Source organism: Callithrix jacchus, chromosome 2 (genome assembly GCF_049354715.1).
Source record: "Callithrix jacchus isolate 240 chromosome 2, calJac240_pri, whole genome shotgun sequence".
NCBI classification, from domain to species: domain Eukaryota; kingdom Metazoa; phylum Chordata; class Mammalia; order Primates; family Cebidae; genus Callithrix; species Callithrix jacchus.
The window spans coordinates 48314379-48333835 of NC_133503.1; the positions used below are offsets into that span (position 1 = coordinate 48314379).

A 19457-nucleotide genomic window follows, 5' to 3' on the forward strand; every position below is an offset into this window, starting at 1 on the left:
CAAAACTTCATATTTATATATACTCTTGTTTTTATGCCTTTTAAATGAAGGGAGTATATTTTTTTCTTTTTGAGACAGGGTCTAACTCTGTTACCCAGGCTGGAGTACAGTGGTATGATATCAGCTCACTGCAACCTCCACCTCCTGGGTTCAAGTGATTTTCCCACCTCAGCCTCCCTAGTAGCTGGGACTATAGGCTTGCACCACGATGCCCGGCTCATTTTTTTTTTTTGTATTTTTGGTAGAGATGGGGTTTTACCATATTGTCCAGTCTGGTCTTGAACTCCTGGGCTCAACTGATCCGCCTGCCTCAGCCTCCCAAAGTATTGAGATTATAGGCATGAGCCACTGCACCCTGGCTGAAAGTAGTATCTTTTTAATTTTATTTATGTGTGTGTGTGTGTGTACATGTATGTATGTGTATATATATATATCGGAGGTCTTTTCATTTCCACACTGGCATTCATAATTATTTGAATGGCAGGCCACATGCTCTTCCACTAGGTGGCCGTTCCACAGTTTATTTAGCTGGTCTGTATTGAGGGGAATTTGGTTTGTTTCTGTTCTTTTTATATTACAGACAGTGCTGCAGTGTTTATTCATGACCATGTGTTGAGTGACATACATCTGTAAGGTAGATTTCCAGAAGCGGAATCGCTGGGTCAAAGGAAATACGTATTGATAATTTGGGTTAACTTCAGCAGATTTCCCTCTATGAAGGCTACGTCAGTTCACATTTCCATCAACAGTATGTGAGCCCGTGTGTTTCCCCACAGCCTCACTACAGTGTGTTATCAGACTTCAGAATATTTGCTCCTGCAATGGATTAAAAGTGTTGTCTCTATATGGTTTCATTTTGCATTTATCTTATTATTAAAGATATCCAATCATCATCAGATAAATGATTAAAGATATCTTCTTATTTAAGAGTCATTTGTATATCCTTTCCTGTGAATTGTTTTGCTTCTTTTCTTTGAGACAAAGTCTCGCTCTGTTGCCCAGGCTGGAGTGCAGTGGCATGATCTTGGCTCACCCCAACCTCTGCGATTCTCCTGCCTCAGCCTCCCAAGTAGCTGGGACTACAGGCGCGTGCCACCACGCCCGTCTAATTTTTGTATTTTTTAGTAGAGACAGGGTTTCGTCCTATTGGCCAGGGCTGGTCTTGAACTCCTGAACTCATGATCTGCCCACTTCAGCCTTCCAAAGTGCTGGGCTTACAAGCATGACAGGTGTGAGCCACCTCACCCAGCCCTTGTGTTTTAAAGAAGGTTATATCTTCCCCAGGACAAGCTCACCAAAGGAAGATAGATGAAGGTCATTTTCTGGAAATCTGAATAGTATGGGAAAAGCAGAAGTCATCATTCTTATCATCGTGATTAATTTATCTACTCAGACATCCCTTTTATATCCAAGAGACAGTGTGGACTGAGGTCTGTGAAGGCAAGATATCCCATGTGGAGTCCCCTGCTACCTCCCCTCCTCCTCTTCCTCAGGTTTTTCTCACTCTTTAATCCCCTCTTTCCCCTAAGTCTCCTCTCAAGAACCCGTGTCCTAGCCCCTCTCTGCTTCCAAAACACCAACACTCATTTTCTCCCTTTATTCGTCCCTTCATGGGTCTTACCAACAGGCTTCCGCGAGGTCACTAGATAGGTTCCTATAGTTTACAGATATAAGGAAAGCAAGGTGCCAGACATGAAACAAAAGGAAGTGGAGGCTGCGCAAGCTGGAGCCAACAGGCCCTGTGTGGCGTGCAGCTGCAGCACGACCTCAGCTGATTGCTGCTACATCAAGTGGCTTTTGTTAGATAACAAACCACCCCACAATGTAGTGGCGTAAAACAAACATTTATTTAGCTCAAACTTCTGCATATTAGCAATTTAGCTGTACTCAGTAAATGATTCTCCTGGAATCTTTAGCACCCTCAAATATCTCCAGTCACCCACAGGTCAGCTTTGCTGATCCTGGCTGGGTTTTTTCATATCATCTAAGACACATGAGCTGACTTACCCATGGCCCCATGGCCTCTCTTCTTCCTGCAATCTAGCTTATTCACATAGTGGTCTCAAGGTTCTAAGGACAGTGGGGAGGGCTTGGCTTCTAGAGGTCTTAGCTGGAATCTGGCACATCGTCATTCAAATTAAGTCCTAAGAGCAGCCCATACTCGAGGAATGGGGAAATAAACTCCATTTCTTGGTGGCAGGAGCTTAAAAACAAAGACTTGTAGAGATTAGGTGAGGAATAATTGCAGTGATTTTTCTTTTGCAAACCTTCTACCTCAGCTGCCATGTAAGAATGAAGGTCCACTGTGGCTAGAGCCTCTGATTTTTTAAGAGAAGCCAGAAACTTAGATGTAACATCTCCCAAGAGTTCAGTGCTGGCATCTAGCTCAGACATTTAATAAGCACTGTGTGTGTAAGTCCTAGTTGGCTCAGAGGCTGCTGTTCATTACATCCTCTGCACTTAGGTCTTTCCTAGCCAGGCCAGCTGGACTTTGCTCATGGATTCTGGAGCCAGGCTACATGGTGGTGGGTGTGGCTTGGCCCCTGGCCATGAGAGAGCCATTTTATGTCTCAGGACCTAGTTTCCTCATGTGTACTGTGGGAGGAATAACAGCCCCACGTGGGGCATTGATTCATTGCACACAAGTGACACTCAGTGAATCCCAGGTATTATATTTACCTTGGCTACGCAGGGATTCTATTTTCTCTGAGACCACACTGTAGTGCTCAATTTTATCAGTGCCATGCTCCCTTGTTATATCAAAGATTGCATGAATTTATTATCCTAACACATCCTGAAATATATTGTCTCCTACCTATATTTGTAACTGAAAAAAATCAATATAATAGCTTAACTATAAAGGAGAAATAAAAGGAAAGTCATTTGTTTTTTAACTTTCTGTTGATTTGCAATTTTTTTTTTTCTTTTTTTTTGTGTGGGGGAATGGAGTCTCACTCTGTCACCCAGGCTGGAGTGTAATGGCGCAATCTCAGCTCACTTCAGCCTCTGCCTCCCAGGTTCAAGTGATTCTCCTGCCTCAGCCTCCTGAGTATCTGGAACTACAGGCATGTGCCTCCACTCCTGGCTAATATTTGTATTTTTAGTAGAGACGGGGTTTCACTATGTTGGTCAGGATGGTCTCAAACTCCTGACCTCAGGTGATCTACCTCCCTCAGCCTCCCAGAGTGCTGGATTACAAGCATGAGCCACTGCGCCTGGCCAGGAAAACCATTTCTTATAAAATGCTGTATATTTCAATGTGTATATGCTTGGACACCACTGCTAAAAGATATAGTGAAATCCATCAGATGCTTGCAACTACTTATAATAAATAAGTTTGGATTTAAGAAAAGAGATATCTGAAGCTGTTCTGTACAAAAAGTACAGAAAAATGAAAGAATGAAAAGGCAGAGAATATGTATACCCTAGAAAATAAACCTGACTTCTTTGTTTATGATAAGAGAAAGAAGGAGATAACACCATTGAAAAGGGGATTTATAAAAGGTAGTGTCATGGTAATTCCCATAGAGTCCAAGTGTGACAAACATATTTAGGTTCTTAGAAGTGCAGCACGTTTCATGGCCTTTATTCAGTCTCTGAATGTTCAGGGGGGCATATGAGACATGGAACAATTTTCTGTAGTTCAAGACTGTCCTTGCAAGACATCCAGTGTACCTGGTTCGTGCCCACTAAATGCCTGTGGCATTACTTTCCAGAGCCTGGCCAAGAAGAATCACCACACCAGCCATAACTAGTTCTTTCTCAGTCTGCTAGGATAGGTGGCACCAGCTTATTAGATTCCTTGGGATTCCAAAATGCATGCTGCTTCACCCTTTATTTGGGTGGGATGTTCATTCATTTTTTTTTTTTTTTTTTTGAGGCAGAGTTTTTGCTCTTGTTGCCCATGCTGGAATTCAATGGTCTGATATTGGCTCACCGCAACCTCTGCCTCCCAGGTTCAAGCAATTCTTCTGTCTCAGCCACCTGAGTAGCTGAGATTACAGTCATGCACCACCACGACTGGCTAATTTTGCATTTTTAGTAGAGACAGGGTTTCTCCATGTTGGTCAGGCTGGTCTCGAACTCCCGACCTCAGGTGATCTGCCCACCTGGGTCTCCCAAAGTGCTGGGATTACAGGTGTGAGTCACCGCACCTGGCTCTTTATTTTGTCTTTTAAGGCAACTCTTCCCATCTGAGAGTCAAGGGAATAAAAATCTCACCTTTGCAGTGGGTGGGCAGCTATGCCCTGGGTAGGACTGTTCTAATGGTAGAGGAGCCGTCAGGGTGGAGAAGGCGGCCTTGCAGAGGTGGGTCCGTCCAGCACAATGGCTGAGGCAGCAGAGTTTGGAGAAGGCAATAACCTTCCTTGTTTTCCTTTATCAGCTAAGTGTGTTTGTTTTAAATATAAAAGTAACAAACATATGCTTATTGAAAAAAAGGAATGTTCCAACAACACACAAGTGTATAAAGTAAAAAGGAAAAGTCCATTCCCCTAGTAATGTTTTCCATCCAAAGTTTCTTCTGTATGTTTATAGAGAGACAGAAAGATAAACAGACAGGCAGAGGATTATTATATAGACAAATAGAATTTTTTATTTTTCATTTTTATTTATTTATTTATTGAGATGGCGTCTCACTCTGTCACCAGGCTGGAGTGCAGTGGTGCCATCTTGGCTCACTGCAACCTCCACCTCCCAGGTTCAAGAGATTCTCCTGCTTCAGTCTCCTGAGTAGCTGGGACTACAGGCGTGCGCCACCACGCCTGGCTAATTTTTGTATTTTTAGTAGAAACGGTGTTTCACCATGTTGGCCAGGGTAGTCTTAATCTCTTGACCTCATGATCCACCTGCCTCAGCTTCCCAAAGTGCTGGGATTACAGGTGTGAGCCACTGCACCTGGCCGATAGATAGAATTTTTATGGGGCTTCGTCTATACATGCTGTTCCCAAACTTGCATTTATGCTAAACCATAGTCATGAATATCTTTTCAGGACAGTATGAATATTTCTACAGTGTTTTGTTTTATTTTATTTTTTTTTGAGACAGGGTCTCACTCTGTCACCCAGGCTGGAGTGCAGTGGCATGATCTCAGCTCACTACAGCCTCAACCTCCCAGGCTCAGGTGATCCTCCTACCTCAGCCTCCTGAGTAGTTGGTACTATAGGTATGTGCCACCACACCTGGCTCATTTTTGTATTTTTGTAGAGACAGAGTTTCGCTATGTTGCCCAGGTTGGTCTCGACCTCCTAGACTCAAGTGATCCGCCCACCTTGGTTTCCCAAAGTGCTAGGATTACAGGCATGAGCCACTGCATACAGCATAGTGTTTTTTTTAATGGCTGCAGAATTTCTTCCCTGGACTGCTCTTAACTATGGTTTATTTGACCGTTCCTCTGTTGAAGGATATTTGGGTTGTTTCCAATCATTTACTAACCTAGAGCCGCTGAACAACTTGTACCTTTATGTTTGTTTACTTGAGTTTGGATTTCTGTGGGTAGATTTCTAGGGAGGGATTGATGGAGGAAAGGGTTTGTACCCTTTACAAATTGCCAAACTGCTCTGTCTCTCCAAGATCTTGCCAGTTGATACTCCCACCAACAGAATGTGCGAAGCTCTGTGTATTATCTTTCAATTTCTGTCACCTATCTGAAAAGTTGTATAAAAAGTATTGTCCAAATTACCTTAGAAAGGCTGTAAATGTGAGCGGATGCCCCTTTTCTTTGGTAACCCCTTCATGATTGTGAGGAAAGCAAGCGATCATCTCTTTCAGGACCCCTTGCTCTCTAATTTGTGAGGCGACAGTTGTCCCTGTGAAAGAGTTGGCTCTTTCCCATGGAAAGTAAGCCCAGAGGATGTAGTTTTGCAAATACCTGGCAATGGTTTCCACCTCCCCTGCCCACAGTCAGCCAAGTCCCATGGCACCCTTGGTGAGAGCAGATGGCCAGTGTAGGCATCTCCCAGTGGGTAATCCCGCCCCCTGTAGCTTCTGAGGGGCTCCCACCTGTTCAGCCTATTCTTAGCTTCATGGCTGATCTTTCCTGGACATTTGGTCTGGAGATTTTTCTAAGGAAGGAGAGCCAGAGGCAAGAGCATCCTCCGGGAGGGCCTGGAGAAAGGTTCTGAGCAGCACTGGTTGAGTCTTCAAGAAGAAGGCACATTTAGATGGCTGAGATTTGAAACCTTCATGGGTTTCTCCAACCTGTGCCTCGGGGGTACTGGTCATAATCAAGAAAAGACTGTGGAGCCGCTTCCCAGATGCCATTGACTTGGGGACTCTTGATGAAATTCCAGACATCTTTAGAAGGAGACTATAACTAGTGAACCATGCATCAATGGTGCAACTGGAAGGGACCTTGGCACCTTTAGCTCCTGAGTTTTGTTTTCACTATTTTTTTTTTTTTTAAGATGAGGTCTTGCTTTGTTTCTAGGCTGGAGTACAGTGGCATGATCATAGTTGGGTGTATCCTCGGACTCCTAGGCTCAAGCAGTCCTCCTGCCTTAGCCTCCTGAGTAGCCACCATGCCTGGTTAATTTACTTTTTTTATTGAGACAAAGGTCATGTTATGTTGCCCAGGCTGGTCTTGAACTCCTGGCCTCAAGCAATAATTTTTTTTAAAGACTTTTTTTCATAAAAAATTTCAAACCTATAGAAAAATAGTAAAATGTAATAGATACTCACATACCCACCACCTAAAATGAGCGAATGTTAACATTTTGCTGTTTGCTTCATCTATTGTTATTCTAAACGATTTGAAGGAAAGTGTAGATATTATGACTTTTTACCCCTAAATACTTTAAATACATCTCTACAAATTAAGTTCTTGTGTGTGTGTGTGTGTGTGTGTGTTTAGTATTCTTTTATTTATTTATTTATTTATTTATTTTGAGACTGAGTCCCACTCTGTTGCCCAGACTGGAGTGCAGTGGTGCAACTCACTGCAATCTCCGCCTCCTGGGTTCAAGCGGTTCTCCTGCCTCAGCCTCCTGAGTAGCTGGGATTACAGGTGCCTGCCACCACACCTGGCTAATTTTTGTATTTTTAGTAGAGATGGGGTTTCACCAAGTTGGCCAGGATGGTCTCGATCTCTTAACCTTGTGATCTGCCCATCTCGGCCTCCCAAAGTTTAGGGATTACAAGCATGAGCCATGGTGCCCATCGGAGTTCCTGTGATTTTTAAGAGCTTTTTAAAAGGCAGCAGACCATTCTATTAAATGAGGTATCATGTGGATACCCAACACAGAGAGCTGAGTTGTGCTCAGGACAGATCTGAGCAGAGATGTCAAGGATACAGTTGAACGTGCCAGTCTGGAGCTCTGGAGCAGAAGTTGGAGGTGGAGATCTGGGCTTGGGATGTGTTTAAAGCCATAGGCTCAAATGAGGTCACTAAGAGAAAGCCAAGAGAGAGGGAGGAGAGGACACCCCAGGACACTCCGGCCTTGGAGAGACACCAGCAGAGGAGGCTGAGAGAGCTGCCCGCAGAGTGTGAGGAGAAGCAGGACAGAGAGTGTCTCTGGGGCCAAAAGAAGAGAGTGTTTCACGGGCAAGGGTATAGTCAGTCGTGTCTGCTGTGGAGAGTCCGAGCAAGCTGAGGGCAGAGAGCTGAACATTGGATTTAGGACAGATGGGAAGCCAAGACCCAGAACTGTTAGTTCTAACATTTGGTACTCACAAGCTACAGATGAGGAGGAATCGGAGGACAATTAAGGGAGGGCAACTTGCCTGCGATCACACAACGAGCTAAGTGGTAGAGCGAGGACTACAGCCCAGGCCCGTGGTCCTCCAAAGGGCAGACTTTACCTGCCTAACACCAGCCTTCTCCCTCAGGCCACAAGCTGGATCTTCAGGCCTCAGTTTCTTGCTGGTAATTCCTCTGCAGAGGATCACCAGGTACCCATTGCTGCTGCAGAAAATCCTGGAGAACACACTCCCTGATGCCAGTGCCTACCCTGTCCTTCAGAGGGCTGTCTCTGCCCTCCAGGACGTGAACACCAATATCAATGAGTACAAGATGCGCAAGGAAGTGGGTAAGGACTTGGGCATTTAAGAGGACACATTTGTGGGAATGCTTCCAGTTACAGAAAATTTACTTAAAATCAGTTTCACCAGTAAAGAGAAGGTAGTAGCTTATGTAACTATAAATCCAGAGGTAATGAGAGAGTTTTAGGTAGGGTTTGATCAGGGTGCTGGTTCCATTTCCCTGTAACTCCCATGTCTCTGCTTTTTACTCTGTATCAGCTTCATCTTCAGGCTGGCTTGCCTTGTAATAGCAAGTTATGACTGTTCTAAGACTCACAGCTGCATACCACACTTCCCAGGGTAAGGCAAGGTTTTTTTCCCCTTAGCCACAAAGATGAAATCGAATCTTCTCTTTGATAGGACCCTCCTGGGTCATGTGCTCACCCTGAACTAATCACTATAATTAGGGTGCCATTAACTGATTGCCTTAGACCTGGGTTATGTGCCCTTCTTTGAATCAATCACTGTTGCCAGGGGGTTGGAATTCTATGGATTGGCTTGTATCAGTCAGCAGCCCACCCTTTGAACTAAAGTGAGATCAATCTCATCCAAACCACATGACTGCCACACTGTGGAGGAGAAACCAATACTGGGGAGGTGAAGAACTGTGCATTTATCTGGGGAGAGGGAGAACCCCTGCCTCTCAGGTTGTTAAAACAGATAGGTTTGGAAAATGGAGCAGTGTCCTAAGTTAAGAGAAACTCAATTACACGACTGAGACAATATGAAAATGGCAATTCAGCTAATGTTAGTAAGAACTAACTGTGCCGTGCTTTTTCCTTTATCGTCATATTTGATCTTTGCACTAACCCTCCGAGGTTGGCCCCGTTAGCCTCATTTCACAGTCGGGTAAAATGAAAGAATACATCACTTGCTTCCTATCACAGAACTAGTAAGGGACAGAGCCAGGTTTCTTTCTTTCTTTCTTTCTTTCTTTCTTTCTTTCTTTCTTTCTTTCTTTCTTTCTTTCTTTCTTTCTTTCTTTTCTTTCTTTCTTTCCTTCTTTTCTTCCTCCCTTCCTCCCTTCCTCCTTTCCCCCCTCCCTCCCTCCCTCCCTTCCTTCCTTCCTTCCTTCCTTGCTTCCTCCCTTCTCTGTCTGTCTGTCTGATGGAGTCACGCACTGTTACCCAGGCTGGAATACAGTGGCCTAATTTCAGCTCGCTGCAGCCTTCACCTCCCAGGTTCCAGCAACTCTCTTGCCTCAGCCTCCCAAGTAGCTGGGACTACCGTGTGCCACTATGGTGTGCCACCATACCCAGCTAATTTTTGTATTTTTTTTAGTAGAGACAAGGTTTCATATTGGCCAGGCTGGTCTTGAACTCCTGACCTCGTGATCCACCTGCCTCGGCCTCCCAAAGTGCTGGGATTATAAGCGTGAGCCACCGCACCTGGCTGAGAACCAGGTTTCAAACTCAGGCCTGGAGTTTTCACCACCATGCTACACTATATTTAACAGCTTTGGATTTCCTCCCCACCTGCTTCTCCATCCAGGCCAAGAGACAACAGGTCAGTAGGAAGCACTGAGTCAGGAGCGGGAAGCGTGGCTCCCAGCTGGCCTGGCTCAAACTGGCTGAGGGACCCTAGGCAAATCTCTTCTCCCTGGGTTCTTTAGGAAGTCCATTCAGAGCCTCTGTCTTAGGTGACTCTCCCAGCAATCCAGCAAGGTGGCTGGTCCCATTTTACAGATGAGGAAACTGAGGCCCCAAGGAGTGGTGACTTGCCAAAGTCAAGCAGGCAGGAAGCTCTTCAGCCAGGGCACACACCTCAGAAAGAGGACCCTGTGCTTTTCCTGTGTGACTCACCAACCTAATGAATGTGACCCTGTGGGAGAAGAGGGCCCAAGCAGGTGCCCAGGTAGGCATGTCCGTGATGCTTGCTTTCCTGGGTCAGCTTTGATCACCATGCTTCCCCTCTTCTCTGTCGGTGCAGCCTCCAAGTACACCAAGGTAGAGCAGCTGACCCTCCGAGAGCGGCTGGCCCGCATCAACACACACACCCTCTCCAAGAAGACCACCCGGCTGAGCCAGCTGCTGAAGCAGGAGGCAGGGCTGATCCCCAGGGTGAGCATGGGCCTGAGAGAAAGAGTCCCATCCAGCCACTCCTGAGGCCAGGCCCTGTGCACGGGGTAGACAGGGGGCTTAGGCTCCTTTCAGAACTGAGGCAACAGAGGCTGAGCAAGTGAGGTGCTGGGAAGAGGCAGAGGTGGCACCCCACTTGATTCTGAAGAGCCAGTGGAGGGCTTTCTCCAGTGTTTTGGGCCACTCTCTCTGGGGCCTCTTTACACAGATAGGAGAGCTGGTCTCTGAGTCTGGGCAAAGAACCAGTCCCAAATAGCTACTTCTAGCAGTTCATGTTGGTGGAGTGCCTGCTCTGAACCAAGCACGCTCACCCAATGAAATAGGTGTTCCCATTATCCCCATTTTGAAGATGAGAAATCGGAAGCTCAGACAGGGTCAAACACTTATCTGGGGTCACACAGCTAGGAAGCCAATGAACTGGGGCTCATGCTTACGTGTCCAATTCCATGCTCTGAAGCAAAACCCCTGAGCTACACTATCCACTGAGCTTCGGGGCTGTGAGAACCTGCACTGGTGGGCGAATCTGTGGAAAGGTTGTTCCAGGGAGGACTTGGGACACTACTGCCCCCATGTGGATATTCTCAGCCCTCACACACATTACTTTCAGACAGAAGACAAGGAATTTGATGATTTAGAAGAGAGGTTCCAGTGGGTGTCTCTGTGTGTGACTGAGCTGAAGAACAACATGGCTGCTTACCTGGACAACCTGCAGGTGAGGACCCTGCAGGGTTCATAAAGGGCAAGTCTGGGCTGGGTTCTCCTGGCAGGAGGCTTGCAGAGCCCAGCCTACAAGCTGGGGAAGGTCATCCAGTCTCTGGCTGCCACCAGAAGAAGAGTGCTGGGCAGCACTCCTCAGCCCCAGGTCATTAGACTGAGGGGCAACTTCTGAGCCCACTGGGTTTCCTACCAGGTAGGGTGAAAATTCACTGGGACCAGAGCCCTCTAGAGCGACCCTGCCAGACCAGCATCTAGAGCAGGGGAGACAAACGCAGGTGCCTGAAGGGGCCAGGCAGGTAATGCTACTGAGTGAAGTGTGCGGGCAATAGGCAATCCAGTGCAATAGGAGTGTAGTGTCTAACAGGCTGTTTCCGAGGCTTTTCAGTGGACTTACTTATAAAATCGTATTTGGAATTTGAAGGGCTGAATGAATGAATGAATACATGAATCAAATCTAAGGAGCAACTACTATTCAGCTCTGTGGGTTGGTGCTGGGTGGGAATCTGGGCCCAGTTCTTCTGACTTAAAGAAAAACATACCTGGAAATTCAGGTATTTTCCAGATTTTTGATGACATCTCTTGATGTGTCAATGTGAGCAACTAATTAAATGAAGATTTAAGTGCTATGAAAGCCCAAGAAAATATATCTCTGTGAACTGAATTCAGCCCATAGGCCCACCAGTGTGCGTGACTCTCCAGCAATGGCAGTTTCCTCTAGCCCAAATCCCACCTTGATTCTCAGCATCACTGCTGACTCATTCTGTCTACCCGGCCTCCTTAATGTGGTTTTGTTCTTAATTACGTACATTTGTGCCAATCAGCTCAGTCACAGATGATAATGGGCCCTTTGGATAATGGGGTTTGGGGTGGCATTATTGAAATATGTAAAGGAAGGAGAGTGTAGCTCCATGCTTCTCTGTGTGGGTCAGTCCCACTGCTCATTCATGTTCCACCGTGGGCACCCCCAGTGGCAGGGTCTGAACAGCCCGGATCCTGTTACAGCACAGCGAGCAGGAGGGGAAGACGCTCAGAGCCAAGGCATGAAAAAGAAAGGAGGGGCCTGCAAGTACTGGGCCTCAGAAAGGTCATCCAGTCTCTGGCTGCCACCAGAAGTGTGGGGCTTTGAGAGAGGTAAACCACAGGGACGTGAGAGATACCTCCGGCTTTGCCGAGCAGGATGACTATTTGGAAGCATTAAGGCTGCCTCTCTGTAGATGCAGGACTTACATGACAGATATGGAGTTAACGTAGAATCTTGTCATTAGTGAGGGATTCCCTCTTTTAATCCTCTGACTGAATCCAGGAAAAGCCTACTTGCTGGTGTTCCTTTAACACACGCAGAATGAGTTTCAGGCTGAATATCATTTCAGAATGATATCCAGACAGTAGAATGTAATGACAGTGTTTTGTTTTTATAGCAATTATTTTATATGCTTATGTGTGGTGATTACTGCTGGTTTTCCCTTTGTGGTAGCATTGTAAGGTGTGTGTGTGTGTTTTTAATGCATTGATGTAAATAGAAAAGGTTAATTGATTTAGAGAAAAGTATTAATAGAACATGTGAAATATGGACATGAAAAAAAACCTACTGCCAGGTGCGCAGGCTCACACCTGCAATCATAGCACTTTGGAAGGTTGGGAGGCTGAGGCAGATAGATCACTTGAGATCGGGAGTTCGAGACCAGCCTGGCTAACATGGTGAAACCTTGTCTCTACTAAAAATACAAAAAAAAAAAATTAGCTGGGTATGGTGTTACATGCCTGTAGTCCCAGCTACTTGGGAGGCTGAGGCAGGAGAATCACTTGAACCTGGGAGGCAGAGGTTACAGTGAGCCAAGATCTCTGTACTGCACAGCAGCCTGAGTGACGGGGTAAGATTCTGTCTCAAAAAGAGAAAAAAAAATCCACAAAGGTGGATGCAAATATGTGACGTTCAAGAAGCACTGGAATGAGGAGAAAGAGGTTGGCTGAGTCTAAGGCAGAACTTTCTAATCACTTAAGCTGTGTGAGGATAGAATCAGCTGTGTGTGTCCCTCTGGGGTGTGTAGAGAGCCTGGACAAGCTCTTCAGGAGGTATGGTGGAAGGGGATTCCAGCCTAAGATGGCCACAACAGGCCATGATTGGATGTTTCTCCTTGTTACTGGGTCCAGGCTTTCCTCTGCTTCAGGCCGCACGAATTCAACCTGGACATCGCTGAGGGGCCTGCAGTGCAGTACTGCAATTTGGCCAGAGACCTTCAGCTGGAGGCCTTCCTGAAGTTTGTGAGTGGAACTTTTTCTTTCTTCTTTCTCTGTTAGGCAGGTGGTAGAACTTACAAGAACAGCATTTAGAAGTTAGGCATTTTATGCAACTGTCACATCTGTAATCTTCCTGAGAGGTCAGCAGCATAGATTATTATCAGTGCACTTTACTGATAAAAATAGACCCCAGGTGGAGGCGGGAGGATCACAAGGCCAGGAGATCGAGACCATCCTGGCCAACATGGTGAAACCCCATCTCTACTAAAAATGCAAAAAAAATTAGCTGGGTGTGGTGGCGTGTGCCTGTAGTCCCAGCTACTCGGGAGGCTGAAGCAGGAGAATTGCTTGAACCCGGGAGGTGGAGGTTGCAGTGAGCAGAGGTCATGCCACTACACTCTAGCCTGCCTCCTGGTGATGGAATGAGACTGTCTCAAAAAAAAAAATAGACCCCACTAACATTTATTGAGTCTCACTATTTGCCAGACTCTATACTAAGCCCTTTATATTATTCCTTACATCATTTAATCCTCACCATATGGTTTTGGGGGTGGCTACTATGAATAGCCCCATCCTGCACATGGGAGCTTGAGACTCAGATAGGGTGACCTCCTGGGTCATTTATACAGATGGTCAGTGGTAAGCTGGGATCTGAGCCCCAAAGACTCTTGACCATCACTCTATGTGAAATATTTTCTAAGGCTGGGCAAGGTGGCTTACACCTATAATCCCAACACTTTGGAAGGCCGAGGCAGGAGGATTGCTTGAGCCCAGTTGTTTGAGATCAGCCTGGGCAACATAAAGAGACCCTGTCTCTACAAAAAATAATAATAATAAAATTAACTGGGTGTGATGGCATGTGCCTATTGTCCCAGCTACTTGGGAGGCCAAGGTGGATCACTTGAGCCTGACACGTAGGCTGCAGTGAGCTATGATCATGTCACTGGGAGACAGCCTGAGAGACAGAGTAAGACCCTGTCTCAAAAAAATAAATATATATATTTTCGAGATCTTTGTATAATAATGATTGGAAGTGCTCTGTAAGATTGAATGCCTACTCTGTGCCAGGCACTCTGTTAAGCTCATTACATGCAACATCCCCATTTTTCAGATAGGCAGATTGAGGCCTAGGGAAGTTAGATAACATGCTAAAGGTCCCAGCTAGTCGGTGGAGCTTAGACTGGAACCCAGGCCTGCATGCTTCCAAAGCCTCGTTCACAGCCCCTGCTTTCTGCTACCTCCTTTCCCAACTCCCATGCTCACCTCTCCTTGCAGAAGCAGCGGCTGGAAGGCCTGGTGTGGCAGCCACTGTGCAGCCTGGCCAAAGCCCTGCTCGGCCCTCAGAACCTGATCAAGAAGCGTCTGGACAAGCTACTGGACTTTGAGCGGGTAGAAGAGAAGCTGCTGGAGGTGGGCAGTGTGACCTATGAGGAGCAGGCAGCCCGGCACACGTACCAGGCACTCAACTCCCTGCTGGTGGCTGAGCTCCCACAGTTTAACCAGCTGGCCATGCAGTGGCTGGGCCAGATCCTGCGCACATTCGTGACCCTCCAGAGGGACCTTGCAAAGCAAGTGCTGCAGAGGGCAGAGGGCAGCATGGCCCAGGTAAGGCCGCTGGAACTGGGACACCTGCGGGGAGTAGCCAGGCAGGCCTTGCAGCCCCATCAGCCAGCTGTGTGTAGAGCTAGGAGGGAGGGAGGCATCAGGCACTTAGTAGGAGGCAGTGGGAACCTTCCAGATCTCTCTCATGCCTAGTGTCCCTCTGTTAGTGAAGTCAGACCATGAAAGCAAGGATAGGACTGAGATTCCAGACCATTCCCAAGTCCTGCAACTCAGAAGCAGCAGAAGCTTTGCTGGTACAATAGCAGACCTTGGGATTGATCTCCGAAGTGTACTAGAAGTTGGTGACAGAGACAAAAGGTCACATCTACACAGTCAGGAGTAAATGTCTCAGGCCGGTGTTACTACTTCTAACAGCCATCTTCTCATGAGTACTTTAGATGAGCTCATTCAACCCTCACAACAACCCTACAGAGTAGGTATAATTATCCTCATTTTAAAAATAAAGAAGCCAAGGCATGGAGAGGTTAAGTAGCTTGTCTAGGGCCACATGGCTAATAGCAAGCTTTGAACTCTGACAGTTCAGCTCCAGATCCTGGGCTCTGAACCACAACACTCAAGAGCCTGTAAAAGGGGCTACTGGCTGAAAGCATAAATAGGTTCCACAGAGGTTTGGATAAACCTCCAAATGCAAACTTGGTTTTAGTGTTTGGGAGATGGAGTTGATATAGGGAAGAAAATTCCAGCTTTTGCTCTCAGATGTCAACATCAGAGCTCAATTGCTGGCGGGTCCAAACTTGGGAGCAGTTTCAATACTTCTCATGTCACACACTGTCTCCTGTGTGTCACCATAAGCTCAGCTTTTCCCCCTCCAATCCTTTGCATGAAAATTCTACTAAAATTTGCCTTCCCCACCCCATCCCCTTTGCAGCCCACAGCCCTCCCCTCCAGCACACAGCTGCTGAATGTAGCCATTCTGCACAGATGCCTGCCTCGGCTTCGAATGGCCCTCTCCATTGTCCCTCAGCACTTTTAAGTGTCTGGCATAGAGTAGGAGCTCCCCATACAGGTGACAGATGAATGAGTCTCTCCATGAAGCTCTCAGAGCTCCCCATCCCCTGGTGGGAAGAAGTCACCTCCCTATCCTCCATTCTCCAGCAGCCCTGTGGATGGGACTGTATTCAGTACTTTCCAGAGCCTGCCTTCTGCTGCAGGGACCCATGGGTGTGTTTCTCCTCCAGCAGGGGGACTGCAAGCTTTTCCTCTTTTTGGTCCTTGCAGAGTTCTGTCCCAGACACTCTTTGCAAATTGAATTAGGCCTGAACCATCAGCAAAAGAAGTGTTTCTCTTCCTTGAGGGCAGAAGAGTAAATCTGATGAGGTGATCTTTTTCCTTTCTTCTAGCCTAGAGGTTTTCTCTTGGGCTGCCTCAACACCTTGCATTAAAGCCGGGATGTGCAGAGCTGGGGAGTGTTTGGGGATGCCAGTAGAGAGGTGGTCACATTTGTAAAAGCAGAAAGTTAGGGTGCTTCCTGATTGGTCCTGTCAGAGTTTGCTGGTAACAGCTGCCAGCCTGCCTTATCTGTGTCCTGTGGTCCATGAACCTGGCCTGTCCCTGGGGGACCTGGGAAAGGCTGCAGGCAGAAACCTCAATCTCCCCTCATCCTGGTGGGAGGAAGGCTCTAGTCAGCACTGAGAGCAGTTTGGTGACAAGCTGTGAGATTGGTGACAAGCTGTGGGGTCTCACTCACTCCTAGTTTGTCTGATGAAAATACAAGAGATCCTGCACAGGGTCAAGGTCTCAGGACAGAGCATCACTGAGAACTCCTTGGGTTGAAAGTAACAGAAACCCAAACCAAGCCAGGGATCTCCTTGTCCCTCTTGCCCAAAGCTCTGTTGACAGTGTCTGTCCCCACTTAGCTGCCCCACCACCATGTCCCAGAGCCTGCCTTCAGGAAGCTGGTGGAGGACACACTGGGCCGGACGAGTAACCAGCTTCACTCCTTTCAAGAGACCTTTGAGAAAGTGCTGCCACCTCCCACCACACAGGTAAGCATCCTTCCCCACCCCAAAGCGTGGCCAGTTCTTCACTGGCCAGTGGGGTGAGGCTCCATCCCCTCTTTCCTTTCCTTTTTGTCCCCCAGTGTTTCCTGTTATCCACGGAAATAAATTCTTTCTCCTTTCTCTCTGAGTTGGGGGTGGGGGACACACCCACATACATACATGTTCTTCACATCCAAGAAGTAGAAGAACAGCACAGAACTTCTGAGTCAAGGAAAAGAAAACTCAAACCTTTTAATATTAAGTGAAATTAGACATAATGATTGGCAAATGGTATTGACATTTAGCTCCCAAAGAGCTTTGGGAGGCTAAGGTTGGTGGATCACTTGAGCCCAAGAGTTCAGGATCAGCCTGGCCAACATGGCAAACCCCGTCTCTACTACAAATACAAAAATTAGCTGAGTGTGGTGGTGTGTGCCTATAATCCCAGCCACTCGGAAGGCTGAGGCAGAATTGCTTGTGCTTAGGAGGCAGAGGTTGCAGTGAGCCAAGCAAAGGTATCCTTTTCCTTCCCCACCTTCTAATACCAGCTTCAATATGAGCATTCAACATAAATAAAAATTTTGAATATGTAATTTAAACTTCCTTTTGCTATTTTTTTTTTATTGCAAAGAACAGCATTTCAGCTGCATGATGGTGTACAAATCTTTGGCTGACCAAATGATTTCCTTTTTTTTTTTTTAAAGATGTAATTTTACTCTGTTGCCCTGGCTAGAGGGCAGTGGCGCGATCTTGGCTCATTGCAACCTCCACCTCCCAAGCGATTCTCTTGCTTCAGCCTCCTAAGTAGCTAGGATTACAGGTGCCCACCACTACACCCAGCTATTTTTTGTATTTTTAGTAGCAACAGGGTTTCACCATGTTTACCAGGCTGGTCCTTTTTTTTTTGAGACGGAGTTTTGTCCTTGTTACCCAGGCTGGAGTGCAATGGCGCGATCTTGGCTCACTGCAACTTCTGCCTCCTGGGTTCAGGCAATTCTCCTGCCTCAGCCTCCTGAATAGCTGGGATTACAGGCACGAGCCACCATGCCCAGCTAATTTTTTTTTTTTTTTTTTTTTTAGTAGAGACAGGGTTTCACCATGTTGACCAGAATGGTCTCGATCTCTTGACCTCGTGATCCACCCACCTCAGCCTCCCAAAGTGCTGGGATTACAGGCATGAGCCACTGTACCTGGCCTCAAATGCTTTTTTTTTAAGATGGAATTTCACACTGTTGCCTGGGGCTAGAGAGTACAATGGTATGATCTCGGCTCACTGCAATCTCCAACTCCCAGGTTCAAGTGATTCTCCTGCCTCAGCCTCCCGAGCAGCTGGGATTACAGGCGCCTGACACCACGTCTGGCTACTGTTTTGTATTTTTAGTAGAGATGGGGTTTCACTATGTTGGCCAGCCTAGTCTCGAACTCCTGACCTCATGATCTGCCTACCTTGGCCTCCCAGAGTACTGGGATTACAGGCATGAGCCACTGCACCTGGCCCTAAATGCTTTCTTAAAAATGTATTTTCCTTTAAAATATAAGTAGAGGTTATCTGTTCTAGTCACTTGAAAAGTATAAGCAGGTGGTCTGTGTTTCAAAAGTAGCTGAAGCAGCTGTAGGGAGAAGGGTCTCCTCAGACTGTGGCAAGACCTGGATGTGAGAAACTGAAACTGTGTCCCATCACATGCAACATGTGAAATGAAGAGTCAGGAAACAAGAGCCCTGAGATTCCCCAGAGGGACAGTGGGGCCCCAGGGACACACAGAAACAAGAAAAGGAGCCCAGCAGAACAGGACAGATAAAGGGGGCCCACATCTGGCCCAAGTATTGTGAACATAGGAGACCATCACGCCCTGAAGTCTGCCCTGAGGCCGTGGGCTGACTCCTTGCTGGCCCCATCTGTCCCCATCTGTCCCCCTCCTACCCCACCTGAGAGCATTGCCCAGCAGAAGCCTCACTGACTAGGGGGTTGCCATGGGACCTGAGACTCAGGGAGAGAGAACGGGTGTAAAAGATAAACAGCAGAGTAGCCACTTGAATGTGTCATGAGAACCTCTTCTCTCTTTCTACTTAAAGCAAATTAAAAGGATATGTTTCTTATTGGGAAAGCAATCCATACATATTGTAGAAAAGTTAAAAGACACAGAAAAACAAATAAAAAGGAAACAAATGGAAACATCCATAATCCCAGTATGTGTTGCACATTGGTAGGAAAAGTCACCCCTTCCCACCCTTCCACCTCTATACGCACATACACACACACACACAAACACCCCTCCTGTCCATTTCTGATGTACTTGGCTGAGGTTATAGAATCCAGCACAAGTGAGGTGGTCTCCCAAGACAGGAGCGGCCCTCATGGAATCTTTACAAGCCCTCCTTGGGGGCCCTCCCAAGAGTGACACTGTTCTCTGCATTGGGAGGGCCGGTCAGCCTTGAGAAAGAAGGCCAGCATCTGTGACACCACTGGCTCTTATACTCACACGCACACCACGGTTCTGAAAGACGTGACCGCAACACACCGTTCGTTCTCAAAGAAAACTACCTCGTCTCTACATTCCTGTTTAAGGACCTGGTTCTGAAAGACGTGACCGCAACACACCGTCGTTCTCAAAGAAAACTACCTCGTCTCTACATTCCTGTTTAAGGACCTGTTTAGAAACACTGAGATCTCCTGGTTCTAAATCCCTACACACCATCCCCTTTGGAGGAAGGACGTGGCAGAATCTGTGGCCAAATGTTCCTGAAGGGTATCTCTGCCTGCCTCCCCACAGCTGACACCTCCCCCCAAGAAGTAATCACAGAGAGC

At 46.9% G+C, this 19457-nt stretch overlaps 1 protein-coding gene across 17 annotated transcripts in view; it reads left to right on the top strand.

Annotated features, from left to right (window-relative positions):
• ARHGEF37 (Rho guanine nucleotide exchange factor 37) overlaps positions 1–19457 on the top strand; it is a 63375-nt gene that overhangs the window by 34209 nt on the left and 9709 nt on the right. For 14 of the 17 annotated variants that reach the window (XM_054250674.2, XM_078362689.1, XM_078362736.1 and 11 more), the window contains 6 exons: positions 7825–8024; positions 9946–10076; positions 10702–10806; positions 12963–13073; positions 14325–14654; positions 16529–16657. In XM_054250674.2, the coding sequence (XP_054106649.1) occupies positions 7825–8024; positions 9946–10076; positions 10702–10806; positions 12963–13073; positions 14325–14654; positions 16529–16657 (1006 nt within the window). The remainder of the gene's footprint in view (positions 1–7824; positions 8025–9945; positions 10077–10701; positions 10807–12962; positions 13074–14324; positions 14655–16528; positions 16658–19457) is intronic. The other 3 variants (XM_078362755.1, XM_078362767.1, XM_078362763.1) reach the window with 2 other exon arrangements.